We start from the raw sequence: 25,507 nt of genomic DNA on the forward strand, positions 1-25,507 counted from the left end.
CAAACAATGTCAAAAATGATGTTAGAACCCCAGTAAATTTCAATTCCACATGGTAGCCCATGGGGGATAGGAAATGAAGAGGAGCTATTTTCCATCAGAATTAAAGTCTTGGTCTATGAAAGTAGAGTCAATGATTTATTGAGATTACCAAAGGGGTCTTTCCTGGGTGAACTTACTGATATTTCTAAAAGATTGTTGAATGAGAATCAGGCCAGCTGATTTGAATCCTGGATTTGCACTACTCGATTAGTTGCACTAAAGAAAATGTTCTACCCTCTGTGAGCCCCCGCTTCCTCATATGTGGAATGGAGTCATCAATGACTTCAGACATTAAATGAGAATGCTGAGCATAGTACCTTGCCTATAGTTGGCACGCAGTGATGTTGATTTCCTTTATTCCTTGTTTACTTTCTTCCTGCCTATGTATAGCACATGGCTTGTAAGGGCTGAATGCAAAAGAAGACATTGGAGCCAAGAGAGACGTAGCAATCTCAGTTTGAAGAATTTTTCTTCGAGGTGGTGGTGTTTTTTTTTGAGTGAACTCACATTCAGAATAGAAACATATGCTCATTTTGGTTAAGTTCACCAACTCAAATCACTCTGTTTGAGAGGTAGCTAGCTAACTGTAGCCAAATTCTGGCTGGCCTTGAATCCAGCGTTTGCAAATTTCTTTTCTGTGGAAAATTGCTCCTATTATCTCCTGCCCCAGTGCACTGAAATTTGTCTCTGAGGAAGAATATATTGCTATGCTGAATTGTTTTTGTAATATTTGAAGGAAAATTTCTGATGTGAGGACAAATTGAATCTTTGTGTCAGTGTTACATATCACGGAGGGATCTGAGGTCTGAGTAATCCCTCTGGCCATAAATCTGGTCCTGCTTAAGGGGACTCATCCAGAGCCATGCTGTGAAAAGAGGTGATGTTCAGGAAAGTGCTCACCACTAACTCCTTCACGGGTTTCAAGTGGTACCTCCACGAACTTTGGAACATTGCCCTCAAGCACAGCTCTTCCTCACATTCCACATGTGGCTGATTACTACCACCCACCATGGCCCCATCACTGGACTCTATACACTTGGCTGAAGGGTAGATCCACGGTGGGTCATGGTGGAGGTGAGGCTCATTTTTGGGCCCTGAAACGGTTGCAAGGAAAGGAATGAAGGGAACTGACTGAGTGCCTCGAACTGTTAGATTCTTTCATATACATCTGCCTAGAAATTTTGCAAATGTTTTAACCATTCATAGCTCTGTTATTTACTACGTTCTGATCCTGTGACCATTTCTCTAAAATCTGAACAGTAGAGTATGTGGCAAGCCAGATTTTGGTTTGAATTCTGACCACCTGTACTAGAATGATAGGTCAACGAGGGCAGTGTTTGTTCACTGCTGTATCCCCAGTGCCTTGAATAGTGCCTTGCACACAGTAGGTCCTCAATACTACTGCGCTTCTTACCTAGCCTCTTAAACCTTCTATTTTCTTAACAATGAAAGTAGGAAAATAAAACTTAAATCATAGGATTTTTAAATCACATTTTTTTGTATTTCGAGAGAATGTAGATTCACATGCAATTGTAAGAAATAATACAGAGAGGTTCAGTGTAACCTTTCATCCAGAGGTAACATCTTACAAAACTAAGTACAATATCACAACCAGGATATAGACATTGATCAATTGATTGATCTTATAGGATTTCCTTTCTAGGATTTTTATGTGGATTAAATGCATTATGTAGTCATAATGCTTAGCACAATACACGTATATTGTAAATATTTAATAATGGTAGCTAATATTCTTTTAGGAAGCAGTATGTTATAGATGAGTTCTTCTCAAAGTGTAATGTGAATATGAATCAAGTGAGGAGCTTGCTGAAATGCCAATTCTGATGGAGTAGGTCTGGGTGTGGCCTGAGAGTCTGCATTACTAGCAAGCTCCCAGTGGATGCCTGATGTGAAGTGACAGGCTAAGCACATGACCGCCAGAATCATACTGCCAGAGTGTAATTCTAGTTGCACGCTTATTATCTTTAAAACCTTGGACAAGTTATTTAACATCTCTATGCTTTCTATTTATTTGCATAATGGAGGTATTTATAGTTCCTACCGCATAGGGTTTTTGTAAGGCTTAAATTAGATAATTGTCTTAAAGCACTTAGAACAGTGCAGGATCAAAGCAAGTACACTCATTAAATGTTAGGTATCATTTTTTAGATCATTTCCTATTCTCTTATTGTAATAAGATCATTTGAGGTTTTCCGCTGGTTACTTTGGTCCCCAGAAAAGTAGAAACTCACCTATTCTCACTCTATGAGAAAAGAGAGAAATTATTACTAGAAGGAATTTTTAGAACTCTTCTAGATCAAAAATGACAAAGTTCCTATTCCCTGTCCACAGCAGATATTACTCATGAATCTTGACGCTCTTTTATTATTGAACCTCAAGTATTGTTTCAGAGTCCTTGTTAAGAGAGGCTCAGGTTTGCCAAACCTGGTCTATGTTCCTCACAGTTGTGGAGAATGAGACCCAGAGGTATAGAATGACTTCCGTGGGGTCACATTGTCACCTAGAGACTGAGTCTGAATTAGAACCCATATCTTTTGTGCTCTTTGTGGAACAAGTTGGAGGGAAGAGAAGAAAGGAAAAGGTTCATGTGAGTACATTATAAGCAAAGGGATATTGGGTAGAAAAAAAAAGCATTCTTCATTGACAGTTTAGTGCATTGAACACAATAAGAGTCTATGTGTATTATACACATACTAGATTGGCAGCTAGCTGTTGGTGTTTCCCTTATTCCCACCTTGAAAGTATGACATAGGAGGACAAATTAAAAAATAAACTACTGCCCTGGCCAGGTGCTCTGTTGTTGGAGCATCGTCCCCATGTGATAAGGTTGTGAGTTTGAGTCCCAGTTAGGGCACATACAAGAATCAACAAATGAGTGCATAAATAAGTGGAACAGCAAATCAGTGATTCTTTTTTTCTCTCTCTCTAAAATCAATAAATAAAAAATATTTTTTTAAATTAAGAAAAACTACTTATTGGGAAGTTGGCATAGATTTTTTTTTTTTTTTTTTACAATGCTCACTAATTGGAGATACTTTAAAATTCATAAGGAGTCATTGGAAATGCAAGGGCCCTATTCTTACCTGACTGAACTCCTCAGAGCCTTTCAGCGTACTGCACTGGTCACATCAGTCTTACTGCTGTCCCACCCTGCCTGCTAGCTGCTATGTTATATACCTGGTAATTCTGCCTCTCCCTTCTTCCTCCCAGTCCTCATCACTGGACCATGGCTGACTTCACAGAGCCTCATGGACACATGACTTTAAGGTAGATCAAATTGCAGCCCTTTCTATGGATTAGTCAAATAGGATAGTCAGATTCTCTTTTTGAGTAATTTGAACTATGAAGGTATGAAAGGAATCAGTTGCCAGCAGGTATAAAAGCCAAAAGTGGAGACAGTAATAATGGAGCCAAAGAAATGAGAAAAATCCCTGGTAGAGAGATGAGAAAGAATTAAATGGGGAGGAGGCGCAGAGAAAGAGGAGGGCAGACCGGCCAACAACTTTGTGGCCCATAGAAGAGGCAGAATAATGATCCATAGAGCACCTTTCTGTCCTCTGCACTTTCTTTTCCTTTTAATCTTTGAATGTTTTAATATGAAAACAATTCAAACAGATGCAAGAGTAGACTGACAGTATCACAACACCACCTGCACACTTCACTCAGCTTCAGTCATGAGCAACTCAGGGCCAATCTAGTTTCTCTTCCTGGACTCATTTTTATTTTTTAAAAATAAACTCTCGTGCAGCTACAAACTCCTTGGTGTGAAACACATTTTTATCAGTGGTCAATGTACAGCCTGCCTTTATTTTCATAGTTAGCTAATTAAGTATTTTTAGAAATTTGCCCATTTCCCCCTTCAACGCCTTATATTTTTTATTGTGATAAAATATACATAACATAAAATTTACTATGTTAACCATTTCAAATGTATAGCTCAATGGCATTCACATTGTTGTGCAAATATCATTTAAGTGGTTATTTTTAATAATGAACTTGTGAAGCCATCACCCAAAAACTAATATCTTAACAATAACTTACATCTAACCAAATATTTCCATCCCATCCATCCCATGCAGTCCCTTTCCCTAGATAACACTCATTCTGAAGCTTCCCATCATCATTCCCTTTGCATATAGTTTTTTAATTTATTGATTTTAGAGAGAGAAAGAGGAAGAGAGAGAGACACATCTGTTTGCCGCTTCATTCATTTATGCATTCTTTATGCAGGTAGGCTTGTTTGTGCCTACTGGGGCTCGACCCTGCAACCTTGGCACTTTGGGACACTGCTCTAACCAACTAAACTCCCTGGCCAGAGCCCTTGTAATATAGTTTTATGCAGCTGTACGTACTTCTACAGTTATTTTTCATTTTTTTAACATTACCAATAATATGTTATGTTGTATGCAGTCTTTAGAACTGACTTCTCTTTTTTTTTTTTCACTTACTATTGTCAAGATTCATCCCTATTTTTGCAGATCACTGTAAGTCTTTTGTTCAGGCTGCTAATATTCCATCGTGTGAACAGTCTGTGTATCAGACATGTTGCAGTTCCAGTCCACATCTTGACAGCATGCCCCCTTTTTCTTACCTTAACCTGAGTGTGTTAAGGTAAGAAAAAAGGGGCACAACTAAAACAGCCAGACTAAAACAACGATATTTAGATGTTGCCAGACCAAATTCACACTAATGCTGATGTAAGGAAAGCAGTGCGATTAATCCTCGGAAATGTCGAAGACTGGTCACATCCATGAGACAAGGGCCTCTGTCCCCATGATTTATCTGCAGAGTAAGGTTTGCTCTCAACTGCGATGGAAATTAAGGACGAAGCTTTAGGACCTGTACACTGACCTAAAAATGGAAATCATTTAGCAGCATACAGATGGCAGAGTTGTCATGAAGATCAAATGAGATAATGATATGTGGGAACACTTTGTAAGCCCCAGAGCCTTTTTATAAATGTGCAGTTGTAGTGTTGTTGCTATCATTATTCATTTTCATTGTCTGGGCAAATCATTTTCGTATCTCTCCATGAGTAAGGTGGGTATCTGCTTATGAAAGTGTCCCAATAGGACTGGATTTAAGGCAGGAAGAGAGAAAGAGGGAGACGTGAATATTCAACCAATATTCAGCCTAGTCCTTAGTCCCTGCAATAGCTCTTCAAAGTAAGAACTATTATCCCTGCTTTACAGATGAGAAAACTGGGCTTAATAACATGCCCAAAGTCCTCTACCAACTGGAGGTGGAGTTTGGATTTAAATCTAGGTCTGTCTGAATCCAAAGCCCTTTTTCCATCTTGCCACACTTCCTGAAATTTGCCCAACTAGTCCTCACTCTTTCCTCGTATGTCCTATTATGACAGGATGAAAAGCTCCTTATATCTTTCTCACGGTTTTTTCCTAGTGTGAGACTACTGATGAACCGAAATGGAGTTTAAGTGAAAGTATCTTGAGGAAGACTGCGAGTCTCCTGGCTTTAATCAGTGAATTTTAATCTGGAGACCAGGCAACGAGGGACAGCTATGCTTGGGTAGACTTGTCACTTGGGTTGCCTCATCTACAGTGGCCCCGTGTGGAGTGGAGGAGAGCAAATTTCACGAGGGGCCAGCAGACCTGGGCTCTGGTTCAGGTGATGCCTCTACCTGCTTTATACAAACCATCTAATCTCCATGTAAAATGGAACTATGAATGCCCACAAGGCCTAAGATCAAAGTTAATGTGCTGTGACTTTGTATGCTGGGATGAGGCAATAGATGGGAAAACAGTTTGAAAACTGCAAAGCATTTCCCCCCAGCATTAATGTAAGCTGGTATGTTTTTATGGTTATCATTCCCTCTCTGGAGAGAGCTTTCCCAAAGAAAGCCTTATAGTAGGAGCCCCTAATAATGACTGGATTTGAGAACAGCTAGAAGGCGAGCAACATGAAGCCATCTAAAGCGAACCAGAGGAAGTCCAGTCCCCGGCTATTTATTTTATGAAGTTAGAGGTTGGATACGTTAAGCAAATGTTTTCTTAATTGTGGCAGTATGAGAAAACAATGGGGCAAGGACTGCCGGGGAAGGGGGGAGTATCGGGCCTCCACTCCACCCCCCAGCCCCCAGCACTAAATCTCCAGAGAATGACAGGAAAAAATTAAAGACAGGCCTTTTCTTTTCGTGGTCACATGTCTACAATGCTGCTGTAATAAGAACCTGCACCAATTAGAAATGTTTCACCTCCTCCCCCTCGGCTCCTCCCCCCAGCCCATTTCAGAGCAGACTGGGATGTGGACTCCAAGAGTTTGCCAAACACAGCAAACGCTGGTGTGTGAGCAGCTGGAGGGGACTCCTGCCCCTGCGATCTCCGTCCCTTCCTCCTTTGCTCCCTCCCTTCCACACTGTTTTGATTTTCTAGGACTTCCTCCTCTGAGCGAGGGAGGGGGAGGAAAGACGCTGCGGAGCGCCTGGGGTGTGGGTTTGTGTGTGAAAAGCGAAGTGGTGGAGTGTAAAATGCTGTAATGGGAGGAAACCGAGCCGCTTCTGAGTGTCCTGGACTGCATCGTCCGTTCTGATCGCAGTGGCACCTGAGCACACACCTACACAAGCAAGTGCGACCTGTACCCTCAGGTATGTGTGGTCGTCGGCATGTCTGGGCAGTGTGGCTGGGGTGTGTGTGGGTAACAAGAGGGTGCAGTGATGCCCCAGGTCGGGGCCGGGTGGAGCCTGGAGACCCGAGAGGAGGAAGGCCCCGCGTGAGCCGCGGTCTGGAGGGTGAACCGGTGTGAACGCCGAGCCCTGGGCGCCGGGAGGCTTGTACGCTCTTCCTGGGGCTGCTTCTCAGGCAGGTCTGTGTGGAAGGCCGGGACGGTGCGGTTCTAAAGCCGAGGGCAGCAGAGGTGCTGTCTGGCTCGAACGGCTGGCACTTGGCTGCTGTGGCGGTTAAGAGGCGGCTGGTGCATGGGTACCGAGCGTGGCTCGTCCGAGGACGTCGGTGTCACGTGTGCTGTGTCCACGGGTGCGAGAGTCAACTGCGTGCGTGTGAGGAACGTGCCTGGCCGACAGCAGCAGGCACCTGGGAGCGCACGAAAGGTTCGTTTGTGTTTGTGCGTGTGCACTCAGGGTGTGCTCCCATTGGCGGGGCCTTGGGGTTGTGATGTATGGGAGTTACAGGCTCAACGCACTCTCTGGTACTGGAACCTCCTCCGAGGAGCCCAGTGCTGGACCAGGCCCTTCGCGGCCGCTTGCTCCCCAAGCTCTTTCGCACCCGCCGGGTAGGTGCGAGCCGCCGCTGGGCGCGCTGCGGGAGGGGGAAGGGAAACGAACCTCTTCCAGTGCCCTTAGCCCGGCTCCCGCCTCGCTGCTGGCTCACCTGGGCTCTGCCCCACCTGCTCCGTGGGAGGGGCGTGGCCGGGGGCGTGGCCTGGAGGGCCTGGCGGGCCCGGCGGAGCCCGGCAGAGCTTCGAAGAGAGAGCGGGCGGCGCCTCATTCCTGGGATTCCTTGGGCTCCGGAGCTTGCGTCCGCCGCTGAGCCGGCCCGGCGCGCGCCGTCCGCGTGTGCGTGTGGGTGTGCGGAGGGGGAGTCGGTGCGGGAGCGCGGGCGCCAGCGGGAGCGCGCCTGTGCGTCGGCGCGCCCCCGAAGTGCGCCCCGCGCGCTCGGCGGTACCGCCCCTGGCCCTACGGGGCCCTGCTGGCCGGAGGCGGGCGCGCCCAGGGCCGCCGGGCGGTGAGTTCAGGAGAACCCGGCTGGCGGGACCGAGGGCGGGCGTGGGATGGCCTGCGGGGGAACTTAGGGTTGGGCTGGCTCGGAGCGGGACGGAGGGCGTCTTCCTGCGAGGAGGAGGCGGGAAACTTGAGACTGCCGGTGGGAACCGAAGCGCCTGGGCTCCCTGAGGGAGAGGTCTGGCTTCTGGAGAGGTCCCGAGCGGAAGGCGTCCTGGGAGTGGGAGGCGCAGGGCCAGGAAGGCGCCCCGGCGCGCCCTGCACCCATTTGGTCCTGGCCAGCGGCGAAGGAGGGCTGTGGTACGGGACTACGGGAAGGGGCTGAGGATGGGCTGCCGGGACCGGTCCCATTCCTCTCGGTGCACTTCCTGCCCCCTCCTCAAAACCAAACCGCACACTCCTGCACCAAGTGCAGGCCTCGCCGAAAAGCAAAGATCTCTCCTTTTTTTGTGTTGCTTAAAGTCTCCTTTGATTCATTATACCGAGACATTTAAATGTCTTAGGATGACAATACTTGCTATTAACAGTTTTATGCGCTTTACTGGCTTGTGTTCGTCTACTTAAGCATGATGATTAAAACATCGGTTTCACTTTGATCATTGGTGCTGTATGTTTGCTAGTTGTATTTCCTTCTCTTGTTAATAAGAACCAGCAGCTTGCGGGACGGGGTTGGAGGCCGTTCTTCGAGTTTTTATCAGCAGCTGGTTGCCCCCTTTATTTGGAAGGTACTACCGCCCGGTTTGTAGAGATTTTTGAATATCTTTTTCTAAACCTAAGCCTACCTTGACGAAAATGAAGCCTCGCTTATGTTTTCTCTGAACATTCAAATACAAAAATATTAATGTTAATTCTTCTATTAGTATTTAAAGATCAGTTTTTCATACATTTTGGCGGAAGTTTAACTCTTTAGTCTCTGAGTCCATAGACTTGTAATGTTCATTGTTTCCTGCTTGCAGCTAATGAAGTCTGCGCATGACTGTCAGGGGTTTAGTTTGGGTAGTTGAAAGAGAGCTTTAGGGTCAGCAGCCTTATTGCTGTATTTGTCATCTCTAAATCTCAGTGCTCTAATTTTAAATGATGGATTTAGAAGTACTTGACTAGAAAGTTTGTTGTCTCATACTCAAGACACAGTTTTTGTGTGTGTGTGTTTCTGTGCATTTCCTGTTACATCTGGCGAAAAGTCATCTCCCTCGTGGTAGAAATGGTGTAAGACCCTCAATTTTTTGTTTAACTTTGGCGAAATTTTAATCCCAGGATGATTTCCCCCAATACTGTTCTCCAGTCCCCACCCCCCGCCCCACACACACACACTTCTGGGCAGCCAGCCCTTTGCTTTCCACTTGGAAGGGAATGCAAACTAATTTTTATGTTGACCAAAACACAATATAATTAAGAAAATAATTCTGCTATAAATAACCGTGGACCACATTCCAATACTGTGTGTATTGTTGTAAAAACAGCTCTGGCTTATTTCTGGAGACTTGAGTTCAAGTGCTGTCTTTGTTACTTAGTAAGTTTGTGACCAGAAAAAAGTTACTTCTGTTTAATTAACCTTTGTGCTTTATTTTCCTCTGTAAGGGGCTGATAATATGTGTTTCAATATGTTACAGAATTTTAGGAATTACAGGGAATAATGTGCTTTGAAACCTATTTGTGTTATGTTATTTATAAAAGTCTTTGAAGATTTGAGAGAGCTTCATAAGCACAGTCGTTGCCACTTCCCCCAAATGATTTAGGACTAGGACTTTACCTGAAGATCTTAACACTTCTTACAGACATGATAATTATGAAACTAAAAATTTCACTTTTAAGCGTTCTGTTTTATAAGAGTTCTTTAATGGGAAATTCCTTTTATCTCCTTATGAAGTCTGGTGGTTGCCAAGACAAATCCAAAGGAAGGTTTTACTTTTTGTCTTTTCAGGTATCTCTCTTGGATGGTTTTGCTGTACAACTTATAGTTTGCCTTAATCAAATAATAGATAAAATAACCATAATAAAATTTGTTTTACAACTTTGAATATGACAATAAAAAAATAAAAGTTGTAAGTTCGGGAGGTGAAAGTCAATTACAGGGTGGGTATAAGTAGGTTTACAGTTGGGAGTACCTGCAACACAGTTTATTCTTGTATTATTTATTTGTTATTGTATTTTATTATTAACCTACTTTTGCCCAGTCCTGTACATTGGCAGAATTCTAATGTCACTAAAATTCTGATGCCGTGACAATTTTAACATATTAAGTTGTCTGTTTTGGCCTGTGTTAGATAAGTTTGTTGCAGCTAGAACCTGTTGACAGAGAAGGGTTTGTGTGTGTGTGTGTGTGTGTGTGTGTGTGTGTGTGTGTGTGTGTTAAGATGTTTCTGCAAGATATTGCAGGACATTGGTGATTCTTTCAGGGAGACTTTCTAAAGTTAATGAATGAATCTCTATGTGGGAGTTTAATTGAAGAGACAAATAAGTGCTGTGTATCAGTCTCAAGCCATTTAGGATCTGTCCACAGTAAAGCAACAACAATTTAGAAATCGGACTACTAAATCTTGATAGTATAAACTGCCAAGGTAGGAAAGGAAGGGTTGTATGAGGGAGGTGCTGATACCAGAAAAATTCTTTCTACCTGAAATAAAGTAAAATAGCTCTTTTGAGAGGGAGAAAAACCTTGTGTCTATCTCATGCCTTAGGAGTGATAAACAGATAATTGATCCTCATTATTCTCATTTTCTTGTGGACTCCATATTTCAGAATTTGTCTACTTAATAAAATTTTTTTGTGGTTCCTAAATCAGTATTTATAGTGCTTTTGCAGTGATTCATGCACACGCTCAGAGTGTTAAAAAATTTAAATCTCGAAAATGCGTGTTTGCAGCTGAGGTTGAACAAAGCAGTAATACTCTGCCCCCTTGTTCAGTTCTCATACGGTAAACAAGTATGCTTTTGGGGTATATTGGGTGTCACATTTTTCTCATTCAGGGGCAAAAGTTGGTTTTGCTGTTTAAAATGGTCCCCAAGCATAAGACTGAAATGTTGTCATGTTCCTAAGAGCAAGAAGGCTGTGATGTGCCTTACATAAAAAATAAGTGCATTAGATAAGCTTTGTCCAAACATGAGTTATAGTGCTGTTGGCTGGGAGTTCAGTGTTAATGAATCAGCAACAGATATCAAATAAGCTGTCTTTAAATAGAAACACTCCTAAAACAAGGTTATGTATTGATCAGTTGACAATGTTGTAACCAGAGGCTTGCAGGAACCTAACCCTGTCTTTTCTCTAGGAGTAATGGTTCAGTATGTGCTAATTCATGTTCTCAGAGACATTGTAGAACATAACTACTGGGAATAATGAGAATTGACAGTACTTACTGATGTTTATAATGATACAATATGTCAAGGGTTAGAAGACTTTATCTAGGTTCTTAATAGCCTGAGAGTTGAGATTTTGGAACAGTGGAGAGTTAGACCTGACGTATTAGGGAAAGTTTGCCAACTTGGGATATGATGCAAATGTATGTATCTTATTCTTGGGGGTAATAAGTCCCTGAAAGGATGAGGCACCTCAGTACTTGTGAATAGGAAAGTCTTAAGTATCCGAATAAAATCAATGGCAAGAACAAGTATATCCAGAATAAACTAAAAATGCCAAATTTTCTCTTATTTCTTATGTGGTGCTGTACAAGGGAGATGCCTTAAAAATGGGACAGATTCACAATAGCCTAAATATGAGAAAAGGATAGTTCATTTTAATTTGAAAAGTGTTGCAACATGGTGGGAATTGGTAGTCTGCTCAAAAAGTCCAGAGGTGAGTTTTATTTTTCCTCCTTGGACACAGTAGTGTCAACTGTGGGCTCACCAGATGCTACTTTCCAGGGGATACTGTAGGGAGGTGTATGAACCTCAGCCAGCAGTAAGGATTTTACACCAGCCCTGGGCAGCCTCACATAAAGGTCGTGAAATATGCTGTAACCTAAGTTTGGTTTTGCAGCATTAAGCCTATACAGATGGCCCTCAACTGATGCAAGGTCAGCTTTCATTTCATATAGCCAGTGCATTCTCACAGTTTACATTGACACCAAACTGGATTTTATAGTAACTGAGGATTTTAGTTACTGCATGGAGGCACTGTTTGACAGCTTCTCTTGCCAGGGTCAGGATGACTAAGTATCACATCCCTGTTCCCTTTTCTTGTCCCTCTTCCCCCAACCCTGGGGCTGAGGAGGTCCATAGAATCAAGTCTTGGGCCATTTAGCATTCATTCAGGGGTTTTCATCCAGAGTGGTACCCTTATTCAGCTCAAGCTAACAGGCACCTCAGTCTCCTGATGTGATGGGAGGTGGAGATGAGCAAAGGCAGAGCTGAGTTGATGGCAGTCACCTGAGGTTACCTTGTTCCTGATGTGTAATGTGTCCCACTTTGAAAGATAAGAGGTTGTTGGCTGCTCAACCCATAAACCTGCCTGCCTGCAGAGGTTTCACTGGAGGGGCATTGAACCCTTATGGGAAGGGTGCATACCTATATCAATTTACCAAGTTGATTAGTTTTTAAGATAATAGAAGGACTGCCAACAAAGCTGGCTCTCATTCTGGGGCTTATGCTTGAGGTTGACGAGCCCCTGAAAGAATTTTAACTAGGCATTTTGCATGTATATTTTTAATTCTGTGAAAATAAACATAAAACATATGGGTATATTGTTCAGATTTTAGACATTTGGCCTTGAAATGGATTTTCAGGAATGATTATGTGTAAAAGCAAGAAATTGGATGTAAGCAGAATCTGGCCACGGCCCTTCTGACAGTGTACCTGGTATGTTGCTTCAAATTGTGGCAATAGGGGTCAATTATTTATGCCTGGGACGTGTCTAAGTAAGGAAAGCTGTATTAGCAAAGGATCCACCTGGTTATGCTCTATCTTTGGTAGTATGACTATGGAAGGAGTATTTTGAATAACACTCATGACCAAAATATATTTTTCATACATATATTTATATATAATATTTAGTCTTCATCCACTAAATGAATCACAGTTCCCAAACCCTTGGAATTTCCTGAGTTGAGAGTGATAAAGGTGTCTTTGTTAGGTAAATGAGGTGATTTGTGGAAGCACCAGAATCCTAACAGGTGGTTGGAGGCTGGGGGCTAGTTGCCGGGAGAGCCAACCAGGTAATAAGAAGGTTGGAACTTTCATTTCCCCCCAACCTCTGGGGAGAGGAGAGGAGCTGAAGGACCGTGGCCAATGATTTAATCAATTATGCCTAAATAATGAAGCCTCCATAAAAACCCTTCAAGGGGACAGGGGTTCACAATGCTTCCGGGCTTCTGAACACTGGGGGATTTGGGGCAGAGTGGTGTGCCTGGAGAGGGCATGGGAGTTCCAGGCCCCTTTTCCATATACCTAGACCTATGCCTCTCTTTCATATGGTGGTTCCTTTTACAATAACCCAGTAGGGGTTATGAGAACCTGTTATTTATAGCCAGCCTGTCAGAAGCCCAGGTGACAGCCTGGGCTTATGACTGTTGTCTGAAGTGGAGGGCAGTCTTGTGGGAGTGAGTCCTTAGCCTCTGGGATCTGATTGTATCTCCAGGTAAATAGTATCAGAGTTAAGTAGAATTGTTGGATTACCCTGCTGGATAACCTAAACAGTTATCCTCTGCAGGTTAACAGGTTTTATTGAGCATGGCTAAGTATTAGAAGCAGTCCTTCCTAGTACTGAACCGGTTTTTGGAGCCCAAGGTCTTTAGGGCTTGTGTTTAATTACTCTGTGGCTGTGGCCCCAGGAATCCGATAGCTGTGCAGTCTGTCTTGTTTGCCCCACTCTCATCATCACCTGACTTGGTGGGAACACCTCACCTGTCTTAGTTACTATTCATGTGACTCCGTGCCTGTCTGTGTTCAAAGAAAGTAAAGTAAGGCATGGTTTTTATATGCCTGAGAGGAGAGGGCTTACTTCCTTTTGCTCAGTTTGGAAACTATCAGGTTATTGCCTGAACTATTGTCTCAAGGTGCAGGAGAAAGCACAGGCTAGCAGTCTTGCCTTGGTTGCTGAGGGAAGGTTGTTTTTGTTGTTCTGACACAACCTTCCCTCAGCAACCAAGGCAAGACTGCTAGCCTGTGCTCTTTCTCCTACAAAAAGGATTTTATGAAAATCTGCTTAAGAATAGTAAAAATAATATTTGATGGTGAGTCAGGAGACTTGGTCTTATCTTCAAGAACTCACTTATATTCTTGGCACCATGGTTTTTCATCTGTAGGAGAGTACTAATAATTGTGTTTGGTCAACATACAGTGAGAATCCAAGGAGGTAATTTATGTGAATTTTATTTTTGAAAAAGTACGTGCTATGCAGCTATTAGATGGTGGTAGTGGTAGAAGGAGAACATATCTTTCTTACTTGAGTTTACAAGGCATTTTTAGTTACATTTTATCATTTAATCCACATGCCAAGCTTACAAACTATGAAACAGGCAATGTTGCTATGATTTTCTTTAAGTGAGAAAACTTGGGCTTGGAGAGGTTAAAGGACTGGCCCATACATTTAGTGTTAGGCATTTAGAGCAGAGCATAGAACAAAATAGGCTTTCAGTGATTCACTGTTGATTAAACGAGTGAAAATGTTAAACTAGGGCTCAAACTTTGGTCAAGTCCTGGCTCAACTGATTTAACAGATGGTAAAGTGTGAGAAGAAAAAAAACCTTACACAAATGAGATATTTTTAGCAGAAAGCACAGAGAGGGTGGTCTGAGAATTTGATGTTAACAGGAAGAATGTGTGTTGCAAGAAGTCAGTGGAGCAACAATTAGGACACACTGTGGGAAAGAAACAGCTAGGAGGATGTTAATTCACATCTACCTGATGTGCCTAAAGCTATGCTTACATGTGGCCACCAGAATCTGGTGATGACTGGCCTGAAATTTTATTATACTTATTTCTCTCTCTGAGATAGATTGCTACATTGACCACAGTGTGGTCACATTCAGTGGAAATTGCTCCAGGACAGCAAATTTCCTTTTCCTTTTCTGTATTACCTATATATGATATTCAGTAGAGATAGGAGATACCCAATGAAAACCTCTAAATTACTGACATCTAAAAAAGCTATGCACCTTGTGTGATGGTTTGCTTGTTCACATTTGTAGGCTTGTCTCATGGTTGTACTTTATTAGTGAGGCCTCATTGTATTAGCTGAGGAGATGGTCCTAATGGGGGGGACAGAGTGATGGAACAGGGCAAGCAGGAATCAGGGATACTGAAGAGTGTGCACCTGGAAGTTGCAGATGCGATCAATTTCCCAGGAGTATGATGCCTTCCTGTTTCTGGCTTTTGGCCAGGTTTGGCAGGAACATCCAGAGGTTTGAACATGCTTCTCCCCATCCCTGTTGGTTTCCACCTCTCCTAACTGTGCAATACTTAGCTACTATTCCTGCAAGAGCCATGTGGTGATGCAAGCCTGGTGCTGTACCTTTTGCCTTGGAAATCTCCTTGGAACACTTCTATAACATATCTTGAAATTCCATTCCTTTGCTTGAAAAAAATATAACCTAATACACCCCATAATTCTATTCCCCAGGTAGGAACTCTTGTCCATTTGTTGATCAAAATGGGACTGTTCCTTGTGGAAGACTAAAATAATGATGTTTAAATTTATAGCTGAGCTTGTTATTAGCACTGAAACGCCCTTAAATTTTAGTAGCTTTAGCATGAAAACTTATTGTTCTCTAATTTTCAACCCTAAGCTATTTGGAAGAGCATATTGTTAAAGATAAGGGAGTCTGAGGAAAGGGATGTGGGGTGGCAGAGAAAATACATGACTATTGCTTGAAAAAGAAAGAGCAAAACATAATGTGTGTTGTAGTCATCATGACTAATGTTCATGTTAACAACAACCATGAAAGAAGGTGAATGGATAGAGCAAAAGCGGATTTCAGTACAGTAGAACACCTTTACAAATGCACTTTGTCTTTTTCTAGAAGCACATCTCTCTCCCGTTAATCTTATTATGTCCTAGGTGTTAGCATTTCAAGTGACTATTTTTGGTTTTCATGATCTCATAATATAAAAATTATCACAGAGATGAAAAGACTGTTGGGATGTACTTAGATTTATTTTCCGGATGTTGCATAATCTTTTGCAATAGGTAGTAGATGATTTATGGTTCATAAAGGACATAAAAAAACCCAGACATGTCACTCCCCTGCTTAAAACTATTCAAACCATTCAAGGGTTTTTCACTGGCATAGAATAAATCTGAGCTTTATCATGCTGTTCAGGGTGTGCATGATCTGGCCCTTGCAAGTGGCCCTTTCCCACCTCACTCCCTGTCTTTGCCCCTGGTTCTCTAAGCTGCGGTCAGGTCACAGCACTGTCCACATCCATATGTCCAGCTTTTGTCTGTCTTGGCATTTTTTTTAATGCTATTTGTCCTCCCCCCTCCTCCTTCATAATGCTAATTCCTCAGGTCCTGTAGCACTCAGCTGGCATTCCTTTCTTCAGAGAAGCCCTCCCAGATTACTCTAAAGTAGTGGCCAGTAGTGGTCCAGTCTTTACTTAAATACATTTACTGTTGTTTGTACTTTACTTAATATGTTTGCATGTATGAGGTCTGTCCAGAAGGTATCCAGCCATGTAATATGAAAAATAGAGACATCTATTGAAGAAGATAGAAGATACAAGAAACATTGTACATAGGACAGTGTCTCCTCAGTCCCCTTCAATCCCTTCAAAGTAGGCACCTTGGGACCTCACAGGGTTCTCCCAATTGCCATCAGCTGCCCTGTCATATTTTCCTGAATCTCATTGACGGTCTGATATCTCTTCCCTTTCAATGGTGATTTTACTTGTGGGAAAGGGAGAAGTTGCAGGGTGCCAAATCTGGGCTGTAGGGGGGCTGAGTCACCTGGGTGATTTGATATTTTGCCAAAACTCTGCAAGAGACAGGCATAATGCATGAATGGGTATGTTGTCGTGATGAAGCTGCCAGTCACCCGTTACCCATAGCTGCGGCCTTCTGAATCATCCAAATAGTTTCTGCGGAGGAATGTTTAAGCTTAATGCAAAATTTAATGCAGATTCATTGTCCTTCTCACTCAGTTATTTTGCATGCGATGGCAACACAGTACACATGCTTACTCATCAGTGTCTACTGCCCCCACTGACTAGTACGGTGAAGTCATTGTTCATCCATGTGTGTTCCAGTCCACTATCCTTGGCTGCCAGGTTACATCAATGTCACACAAACCATTCTTGTTATATTAATAATGGTTGGGCTTTTTCTGGGCAGACCTTGTGTTTTGACAAATAATTATTTTAATATATATATAAAGTCCATTCACTTCTCATAACACCCAATGAGGGAGATAATATTAATATCTCATTTAATAGATTAGGAAACACACACAGTGGTAAAGTCACTTCCCAGGGTTGTACAGTCAGAAAGAGGCTGAGCTGATTTAAATTCAGATTGGCATCCAAAGATCATCCTTTTAAACAGCCATGATGCTAATTTGCCTTTTAATGTAGTGTGACCCTCCATCAGATACTGTAACCTGTAAGTTTTTTGTTTGTTTTTTTGCCACATTACTAATATGTTTTATTGGGTTTGTTGGAATCTGATACTGTGCATAAAATTCAGGAGTTTTTTTTTTTTTAAATAGTTATCTTTCACTTTTATTTGCTTAGGTCTTCTGTGGCTAGATAATGCCCAGTCCCTTGTCTTCATCTCCCATCTGTTTTATTGTGTTATTACCAGCCCTATTGCCCTTATCACACATCTGGTTCCTGTAGAAGCCTCCTGACTGATCTGCCTCCAGTGATCTCTCACTTCATTCCCTCTAGTCAAACCATCCTCCCCAGAACTGCTAAACTGAAATATTGTTAGCACCATGTCACCAGCCTGCTCAGGCACTGATAATGACTGCCTACTACTTTTAAGTGCTTAAATTCACATTAGGCTCACCCAAACCTAGCTGCTGCTTCTGCTTTATAACAAAGATCCTCAGTTTTAACCTGCTGGTCTATCTCCCTGTCCCAGCTTCTCATTCCTGCCTCTGTGCCTTTCCTCAGGCTGTTGATCCTGGGTGCAGCACTTTCTTGCACCAGGAAGTAATCAGTGTGGTCTACAGGTGAGTAAGAGAGGTCAGAGAGGAGAGTGACTGCCCAGGAGAAAAGGACTGGGGAAGGAAACCTTTGATGTGGCATCTTAAAACACTTACCTGCACACAAGCACAGACATACCCACCTAACAATAGATGATCACAGGTAACCACTTCACTGACACCGATCTCTCTTTTACCACACAATACACATTTTAGTTTTAAATTCTGTTTAGTCTCTTTTTAAAAAAAGATTGTATTTATTTTTTTAGAGAGGGTAACGGAGGGAAGAAGAGAGGGAGAGAAACACCAATGTGTGAAAGAAAAAAAATTCAATCAATTGCCTCTTGCACTGCACCCAACCTAGACATGTGCCCTGATTGGGATTTGAACTGGCAACCTTTCAGTTCGCAGGCCAGCACTTAACCCACTGAGGCACACCAGCCAGGGCTATATTTTAGGTTCTTATTATGCTCTTTTAAATTTGTCTCTTATCTTATTCCACACACTTTTGGTTTACAAACAAGATTGTAACTCCTTAAAAACATGGATCATCTATTTTCTTCAATCTCTTCTGAGTACTTTGCTAAACTCAGAATAATTGTGCAATAATAATTGGTTGGTTTCATTAATAAGGTTGCAGCAGATGGCAGGTGCCTTGTATAGTTGAACCTTGAACACCTAATTTCTTATCTACCTGCTTTGAAATTAAGTTGCTTGGGGGTTTACATTTCATAGTATCTGAATAAACTTAAATATCTAATCTTCTACAATGCTAGAATTCTGGGTCTATCTCTTTATGTCATTTAATATGTTTATACTTTGATATTTTGCTTGCATGCAAAACACTTCTGTGCTTACTTAAGACGTGTTAATATGTATCTATTTGGGTTTAGAATTTTGCCCATCCTTCAACTTGGGCGAATTAAGGAATTGGAGTCTAAATACTGCATTAAGAAGTAGAATGCTTATCAATATTTACTTAATCAAAATAAAAGACATTAAACCCAAATCTTGCTGAATAGGAAACTGGCATAAGTGAAAAGAATGTTAAATGAGTTCTTGGAAGTTCAGCACACCTTTTCCTATCAACCTGTTCCAACTCTTTCTGTGTTTTCTCTGCCTTTGAACAAGTTTACAAATCCTAACAGGAGATGATTTTTTCCTATCTTAAACAGAGAATTAGGACTGTTGAGCATCATTCATTTTTCTCTCTTACACCTCTGATTTTATTCATCCCCCCTTGTCTCTGAAAAAGAAGAAATTGACTCGGTTTGGTTTATGTCCTCTGTCCTTCCGGTCACTCAGAGTCTTCAGGGACTCTCCTCTTATATCTTGAGACTCCAAAATTGTCATTTCTGTTGTCTTAATCCCCACTGCTCCCATGGTAACATCCCATTACCTTGTGCATGCAGCATAGCTGTATCTTTTAAACTGCCCACCCTGTCTTTGGCTTCCCATTCTGTTTTAGTGGCCCCTTAATGCATACAAAATCAAGCCTGAATCCTGTCAAAGCCCTCAGTCCTTCCACATTATAATTCCATCCTTGTCTCTTACCTTCTGTCCTCATTTTATTTTTCTAGCTGATTTGGGTACCTTGCACTTAAATGGATCCTGCTTATGTCCTTCCCTTCTATATGGAGTCCTTCTATATTTAAGCTATTTCTCCCCAAAGCCCTTCAGAATTCATCAGTATTTCTGTGAGACTTAGTTTACTGTGTTGTTTGACATCAAGCACATTTTGCCTAAATCCATTATTTCCGTAATTATTTCCTAAGAGATGTTTCAGGTTAAAAGAATGGCAAATGAGGTTTGAAAGATTTCGAGTACAGAGAACTGCCCTCCCTACTGCTTTTGCCCCTATCGTAAGGTATAAAAGCAGCGTATCAAAAGTTGAGGAAGGAAAATAAGCAGCTTAATTTGATTTATTCCAGTGTTTCTGAAACTTATTTATTATATAAAACTTTTTTCTTATGAAATATGAACAGTCAATGCAAAATACTTTGGAAAAACACTGCCTTAACCTAGATTTCTTGTAGGCGTGTCTGCAGTACAGATTGAAAGCTCTCTGAAGGCGCTCACTGGACCGTGTTTATTTTTCCTGTCTTAGTACCTAGTAGATAGTTAATGTTTACTGAATGAAATCACATTGCAAGATTAAGAACTGATGTTTCTTTGGATGCTTGAAGTATGAATATTATAAAGAAAAGCTGGTTTGCTACATCTTACAACTGTACATATACAGTAGGTACTCAGTACATGTTGAAGAATGCTGACTAAATGCTGAACATATTTAAACAGGTACAGTTAAGGTTTTTTACTTTTTTCTTGAGCTATGAAGTTGTGCCTGTTTTCCCAGCAATTGCACGCGAGTGTGCACGCACATGTGTTTAAATCCAGAGAAGGAAGACTGGGCAAAGGTAGCCTGGTTTTCTAGGTTTTCTGCCATCTTTAAATCTTTTGCTGTTTTTGCTTTTATAGATACGCTGTAATTTAAGAAGGCAAAACGCTGTAATTTAAGAAGGCAATTAAAAGTAAAAGCCCTGGCTGGTGTGGCTCAGTGGATCAAGAGCTTGCTTGCCTGTGAACCGAAAGGTCACGGGTTTGATTCCCAGTTAGGGCACGTGACTGGGTTATGGGCCAGGTCCCCAAGTTGAGGGTGGGCAAGAGGCAACTGATTAGATGTTTCTCTCACACGTCGTCATTTCTCTCATGCATCATTGTTTCTCTCCTCTTTCTCTCTCCCTTCCCCTCTAAAAAATAAATGAAATTTAAAAAATGAATAAAAATACAGGCTTATTTAAAAACATGGTGCTAGATAAATTGGTGATAGGTGGTGTTGATAGGACATACACTACAAAATGACATTTTAAAATAAAGGTTCCTATGGGATTTAAAATACCATTTCACTCACTGATGGAATCCACACACAACATTTTATGAGTATATTGCATACATTAAGCTTCACTGTCATGCATAGTCTCTCTCAGCTAAAAGATGAAAGAACAGAATGGCTCAATCTTAGTAATTATTTTGTTAAATCTAAAAAACCAACAACTACCACCACAATAAAAATCTCAGACTGGTGGTAAGGCTATGTTCATAGAACTAACTGCCTTTGTTCCAAAAACTATTTTTTAGTGGGTATGTCTGTACAGGCATGCTATTATGCACACACATAAACATTTATAAGCACAAATAACATGGGCATGAATATTCACAATATCCCTTCTTTTAGTTCTGACAGGAGCTGCTTTCTGGAAAAGCAAGGTTTAGCGAAGTAGACCAAATGGAATTTAACCCTTTTCTCTGTGTGCTCCTGAACCTAGTCCGTTCAGTTTCTTCCCAGAATGGGAAGAGTTTATTCAGGAGAGTGATTTGCATTTCATGGGGGAATCATTCCAATTTTTAATGACCAGAACTCTTAAAGTGTCTTTTGAATTTTGTTTAAATTCTGTTATTTCTCTCTTTGGTTTTCCTTTTAGGCTCCAGCCAGGAATGGAGACGCCATTGGATGTTTTGTCAAGGGCGGCATCTCTGGTGCATGCTGATGATGAAAAACGTGAGCGAAGCATCTATTTTACATGATTTTTACCATGCCCCATAGTCTCCTGCACAATCGTAAAATTACATGTTTCTCTGCATGGCTTTGTGTGGCTTTATGCTGTTAATTTTAGTTGTTTTCTTAAAGATAGCAGCTTGGCATCTTTCATTTTATTTTGAAGTGCCAGAACATGTAAGTCTTTTAAATGTTAACTTTGGATGCTAGGGCTTAAGCAGTTAACTCCAGGAAGTCCTTTATCTTCCCAGATTCCTTCAGTAGGGACTGGATGCTCCTCCTGTGTCTAGAAGTTTAGATAAATATGTGTTGGTTGATAGACTAATTGACCATCAGAGAACTGGAGATGGAAAAAAATCCTCCAAGATCATTCCTGTCATTGGAAGTGTGCAGTACATATCATAATGAAAAACAGTTGTGAAAATTCCTTTAGCATAGCTGAGAGAGAGCAAATGTTTGGGGAAAATATTCATTAATGTGATGTAGGGGCAAAAGGAGAATGAACATTGACATTGGAAGATTATTCCACAATGTGTTAAAGTGATTGTCCTGTTCATCCTCAGGTATTTTTTATTTTTTAAAGATTTTATTTATTTTTAGAGAGGATAAGGGATGGAGAAAGAGAAGGAGAGGAACATCGACGTGCATTGATTGGTTGCCTCTCGCACACCCCCATCTGGGGACCTGGCCCATAACCCAGGCATCTGCCTTGACTAGGAATCAAACCCTTGACCCTTAGGTTTGCAGGCTGGCACTCAATCCACTGAACCACACTAGCGAGGGCTATTTTTATTTTTAAGTGTTCTGTTCAGAGTTAAAATTGCTTGCTGAACAATATTTGCAAGAATAACTGTTTTATGTGGGAACAAGGCTGAATATTTTATTCCTAAGCATTAAAATACTAATAACAAAAATATATAAGTTTGAGCATTTTTACATTGTAAGTTCTGGAAGATGAGCTACTTTCCAGTTTAGTTGTTAATGAATTGGCAGCTGGAAGTACATGCCCTTAAAAAAATGTAGGGTGTACCTTTTTACTAGCTACTAATACTTTTCCCCCCCTAAGCCTCAGTTTCCTCATTAGTAACGTGAAATAGTAACTATTGGCAAAGTATTTGTGAGGATTAAACGGGCTTTTGTGTAGACAGTGCCTAACTTAGCTCTGAGCTCCTAAGGAGTGGGGACTGTGTTGCCCTCTTTTCTCTTGGTACCTTGTCAGCTCTCTGATAGGACTTACTCTATTACTCTATTCTTGTTGTATTATCAGTGTGTCTGCATCTTCCCACCCTCCCTCCCCCCACCACCACTCAAGATTATCTTTAGTGATTGGATGAGATAACATTAAGGTTGTTTTTCTAACCTCTTACTAATTTATATTTATTTAGCTTTTGATCGTTGGGAGGATATAACTACCCAGCGATGAGGTATAATTATTCCTTCCTAAGGAAATTGAAGCTCAGGGATGTTAAATGCCATTCCTAAGCACACTGAGCTAGGGAGAAGCAGCTCAGGTTGTAGGCTTCTATTTAACATCAAAAAACTTCTTTGTGCCTCTAAGATTGCAGTAAGTAGCAATGACTTGAATAGCTAGTTAGAAACTTTGTTAAACATTAATATAGTTAATTTAGAAGTTTTTATATAAGACAGTTGTTTTGAATTTCTGCTTTACAATGCCCATGTTTAATTAGGATTATTAAAAGACAATACTGTTTATACAAATAAAAAATAGAAGGAATGACCTCAGGGTGGCCCTTTGTGCCCTGAGTGTAGAGAGTAAGTTTCTTCTACCTTCTCAGGTTCTCTCCTAGAGCCCAGCCTCAGGATTACTCTATTCAGGTTGGAGGGCAGTGTAGTTTCCACTTCAGTGAGCAACAGTTGAGTGCTTATGTGTAAGGGGCATATGTAGATGGATGGGGCAGTCCCTGTCTTCATGGAGCTTATGAACTTATTGTGTATAGACACTCATGGCTGTCAAATGTGTAGAGGGGGAATCTGGGTATACTTGGTGACTGCAGGGCCTCCTTGGAGCCCACAGTTTGGGAGAATGTTTCTCAAAGAACAGAATGATACTGCCAAGGGAGAGAGGAATGCTTACTGTCCTCCTGTGTTGAATAGAGCCATTAGTGTTTTGTAGAGTAAGGATATACAGTTGGTTCTCTGTATCTGCTGGTTCCCCATTTACAGATAGAACCAGCTGTGGATGGAAAATATTTGGAAAAAATGTTACATTGTAGTTAGGCCTATGATGGTTGGGTCTCTACTGAACATGTACAGGTTTTTTTTCCTTGTCACTATTTTCTAAACAATGCAGTATATAACAACTATTTACACAACTTTAAGTATTCTGGAGATAGAGGTTGTGTGAAGGTTATTTGCAAATACTGTTCCATTTTATATAAGGTACTTGAGCATCCTCAAATTTTGGTATTTGCCGGTGTCCTGGAACCAATCCCCTGTGGGTACCAGGGGTACAACTAGATACATATAAAAGGTTAGAGTGACCATAAGGTAGACTTTATTCAGGAATATTCTTCTTTGGACTCTGGTGATTCTAAAGTTGGTTTAGAAGTGGGCTGTCATAATCCTGAAATACCTTTGTACTGGTTTCAGCTTCTTGGGATCATTTTTTGCTTCTAAAGAGGAGAAAAGTACAAAGATGTCTATAACTCATTAACATGTAGGCAGCATTTTTGAGAAACTTTTTGAATTTTTGTTGTGAGGCTGTGTGCACCACTCATGAGAGCTCACAGCACAAAAACCAGGCATTCATTGTATTTTCTAATACCTAGTAATGTATGTATGTAAAACTCATGTAGTTTATAGGCAAAGTTGACCATTAAGTTCAGTCTTTCAAGTACATTTCTTAAGACCTATTTGGGCTCGTTCAGCTCGATTCGGCTTTCTCTGCTGTAGATTAAGTCTATTTTAGCTTTTGTTATAAATTGCTCTCACACTTAACATTCTCCTCAACACTTTAAAAAAGTCTTGTATATGTAATCTGATTTGGGTGTCTGATTCCAAACAGAAAAAATGTTCTAGTAGTTGAGATCAGTTTCCCAACTCATGTAGGTGACCTAAATGATTCTCTTCTTTTGCTCATGGAGAACCGAAAACTTCGGCATTTTTGAAGATGTTATTGTTTTAGTATTTTGAAGAGAACAGTACCTAATAGGACTTGAGTATATAATACCTGATAGCCTTAAAGCTTCATTATATCTACTAGTGGAGAATAAAAGACATATCTCAATAGTACACTGTAGAGCTAAAGTCAATAGTGAAATGGTGGTTTTGTAGTAACACAATAGTCACTTATCTGGATGGCCTAGAAGGAATAAATTTACTTAAAATAATCATTCCACTGCTCATGAGACATTGATTTAATCAGCGTCCAGGGTAATCCTGGAAGGTACTTAATGAAAATGCAACATAAGGTTGCCAGTTTTCCTTGGGCTTGAGGAATCTCTCCTTTCAGTGATCATTAACGCTGGTGCTGGGAGGACCCCAGCCTTTTTTCCAGCTCTGTTTTTAGAAGTCAAAACTGGACAAAACCTGAAGGCAGGACTCTTGTGCACTGGTGTTTAAAACAACACCTTGTGCATCTTTAACACGATCCATCATTTTATTGTGATGTTTACAAAATGTTTCTTTTTTGGTACAGATTTTGTTCTTCTATCTTCTGATTATAAGAGGCTCTTGTAACTACTGACTTCGTCACTTAGAATACATTTAAGAATGCACCACAGTAAGAAAAGTCTTTTAAAAATGTTGCCAATATGTTAATAATAATGATTATAGGCATCTTGGGACTTTTTTCCTTTTGTTTTTGAGGATTTTGGTGGAGGGGATAATACTTTTGATCTGGTCTCATGAGTATGTATATACTTAGAAAAAGATGTGTAAAGTAGGTGTGAGTGACTTAGAGGGAATGGGAAGAGAAGGCAGCTTTTCCAGGTGGTGCTGTTGCATATGCTCCTAGAAATTCCCTAACACCGTGTTTGGTGAAGATGGTTGAAAGCTGACTAGTTGATGAAGCATAAATTACCATATTCCTGCCCAGTAAAGCATTCCTAGGAGCGTATGCTTTTATGATCATGGGGACTGATGCCCACATATGTGGAAT

The 25,507-nt window shown here is 41.2% G+C and overlaps 1 protein-coding gene across 2 annotated transcripts in view; it reads left to right on the plus strand.

Moving 5' to 3' along the window:
* Nucleotides 1-6,359: 6,359 nt before the first annotated feature.
* Nucleotides 6,360-25,507, plus strand: part of VGLL4 (vestigial like family member 4) — a 154,777-nt gene continuing 135,629 nt past the window's right edge. Inside the window, exons 1-2 of one of the 2 annotated variants that reach the window (XM_054595079.1) lie at nt 6,360-6,664; nt 21,314-21,390. In XM_054595079.1, the coding sequence (XP_054451054.1) occupies nt 21,327-21,390 (64 nt within the window). In that variant the 5' untranslated portion in view covers nt 6,360-6,664; nt 21,314-21,326. Of the gene's footprint in view, nt 6,665-7,707; nt 7,761-21,313; nt 21,391-25,507 lie in introns of those variants that run through there. The other variant, XM_054595082.1, reaches the window with a different exon arrangement.

The sequence above is a fragment of the Pteronotus mesoamericanus genome, unplaced genomic scaffold (assembly GCF_021234165.1).
Source record: "Pteronotus mesoamericanus isolate MK-2021 breed Mesoamerican mustached bat unplaced genomic scaffold, CSHL_Meso_final scaffold_54, whole genome shotgun sequence".
Classification (NCBI taxonomy): domain Eukaryota; kingdom Metazoa; phylum Chordata; class Mammalia; order Chiroptera; family Mormoopidae; genus Pteronotus; species Pteronotus mesoamericanus.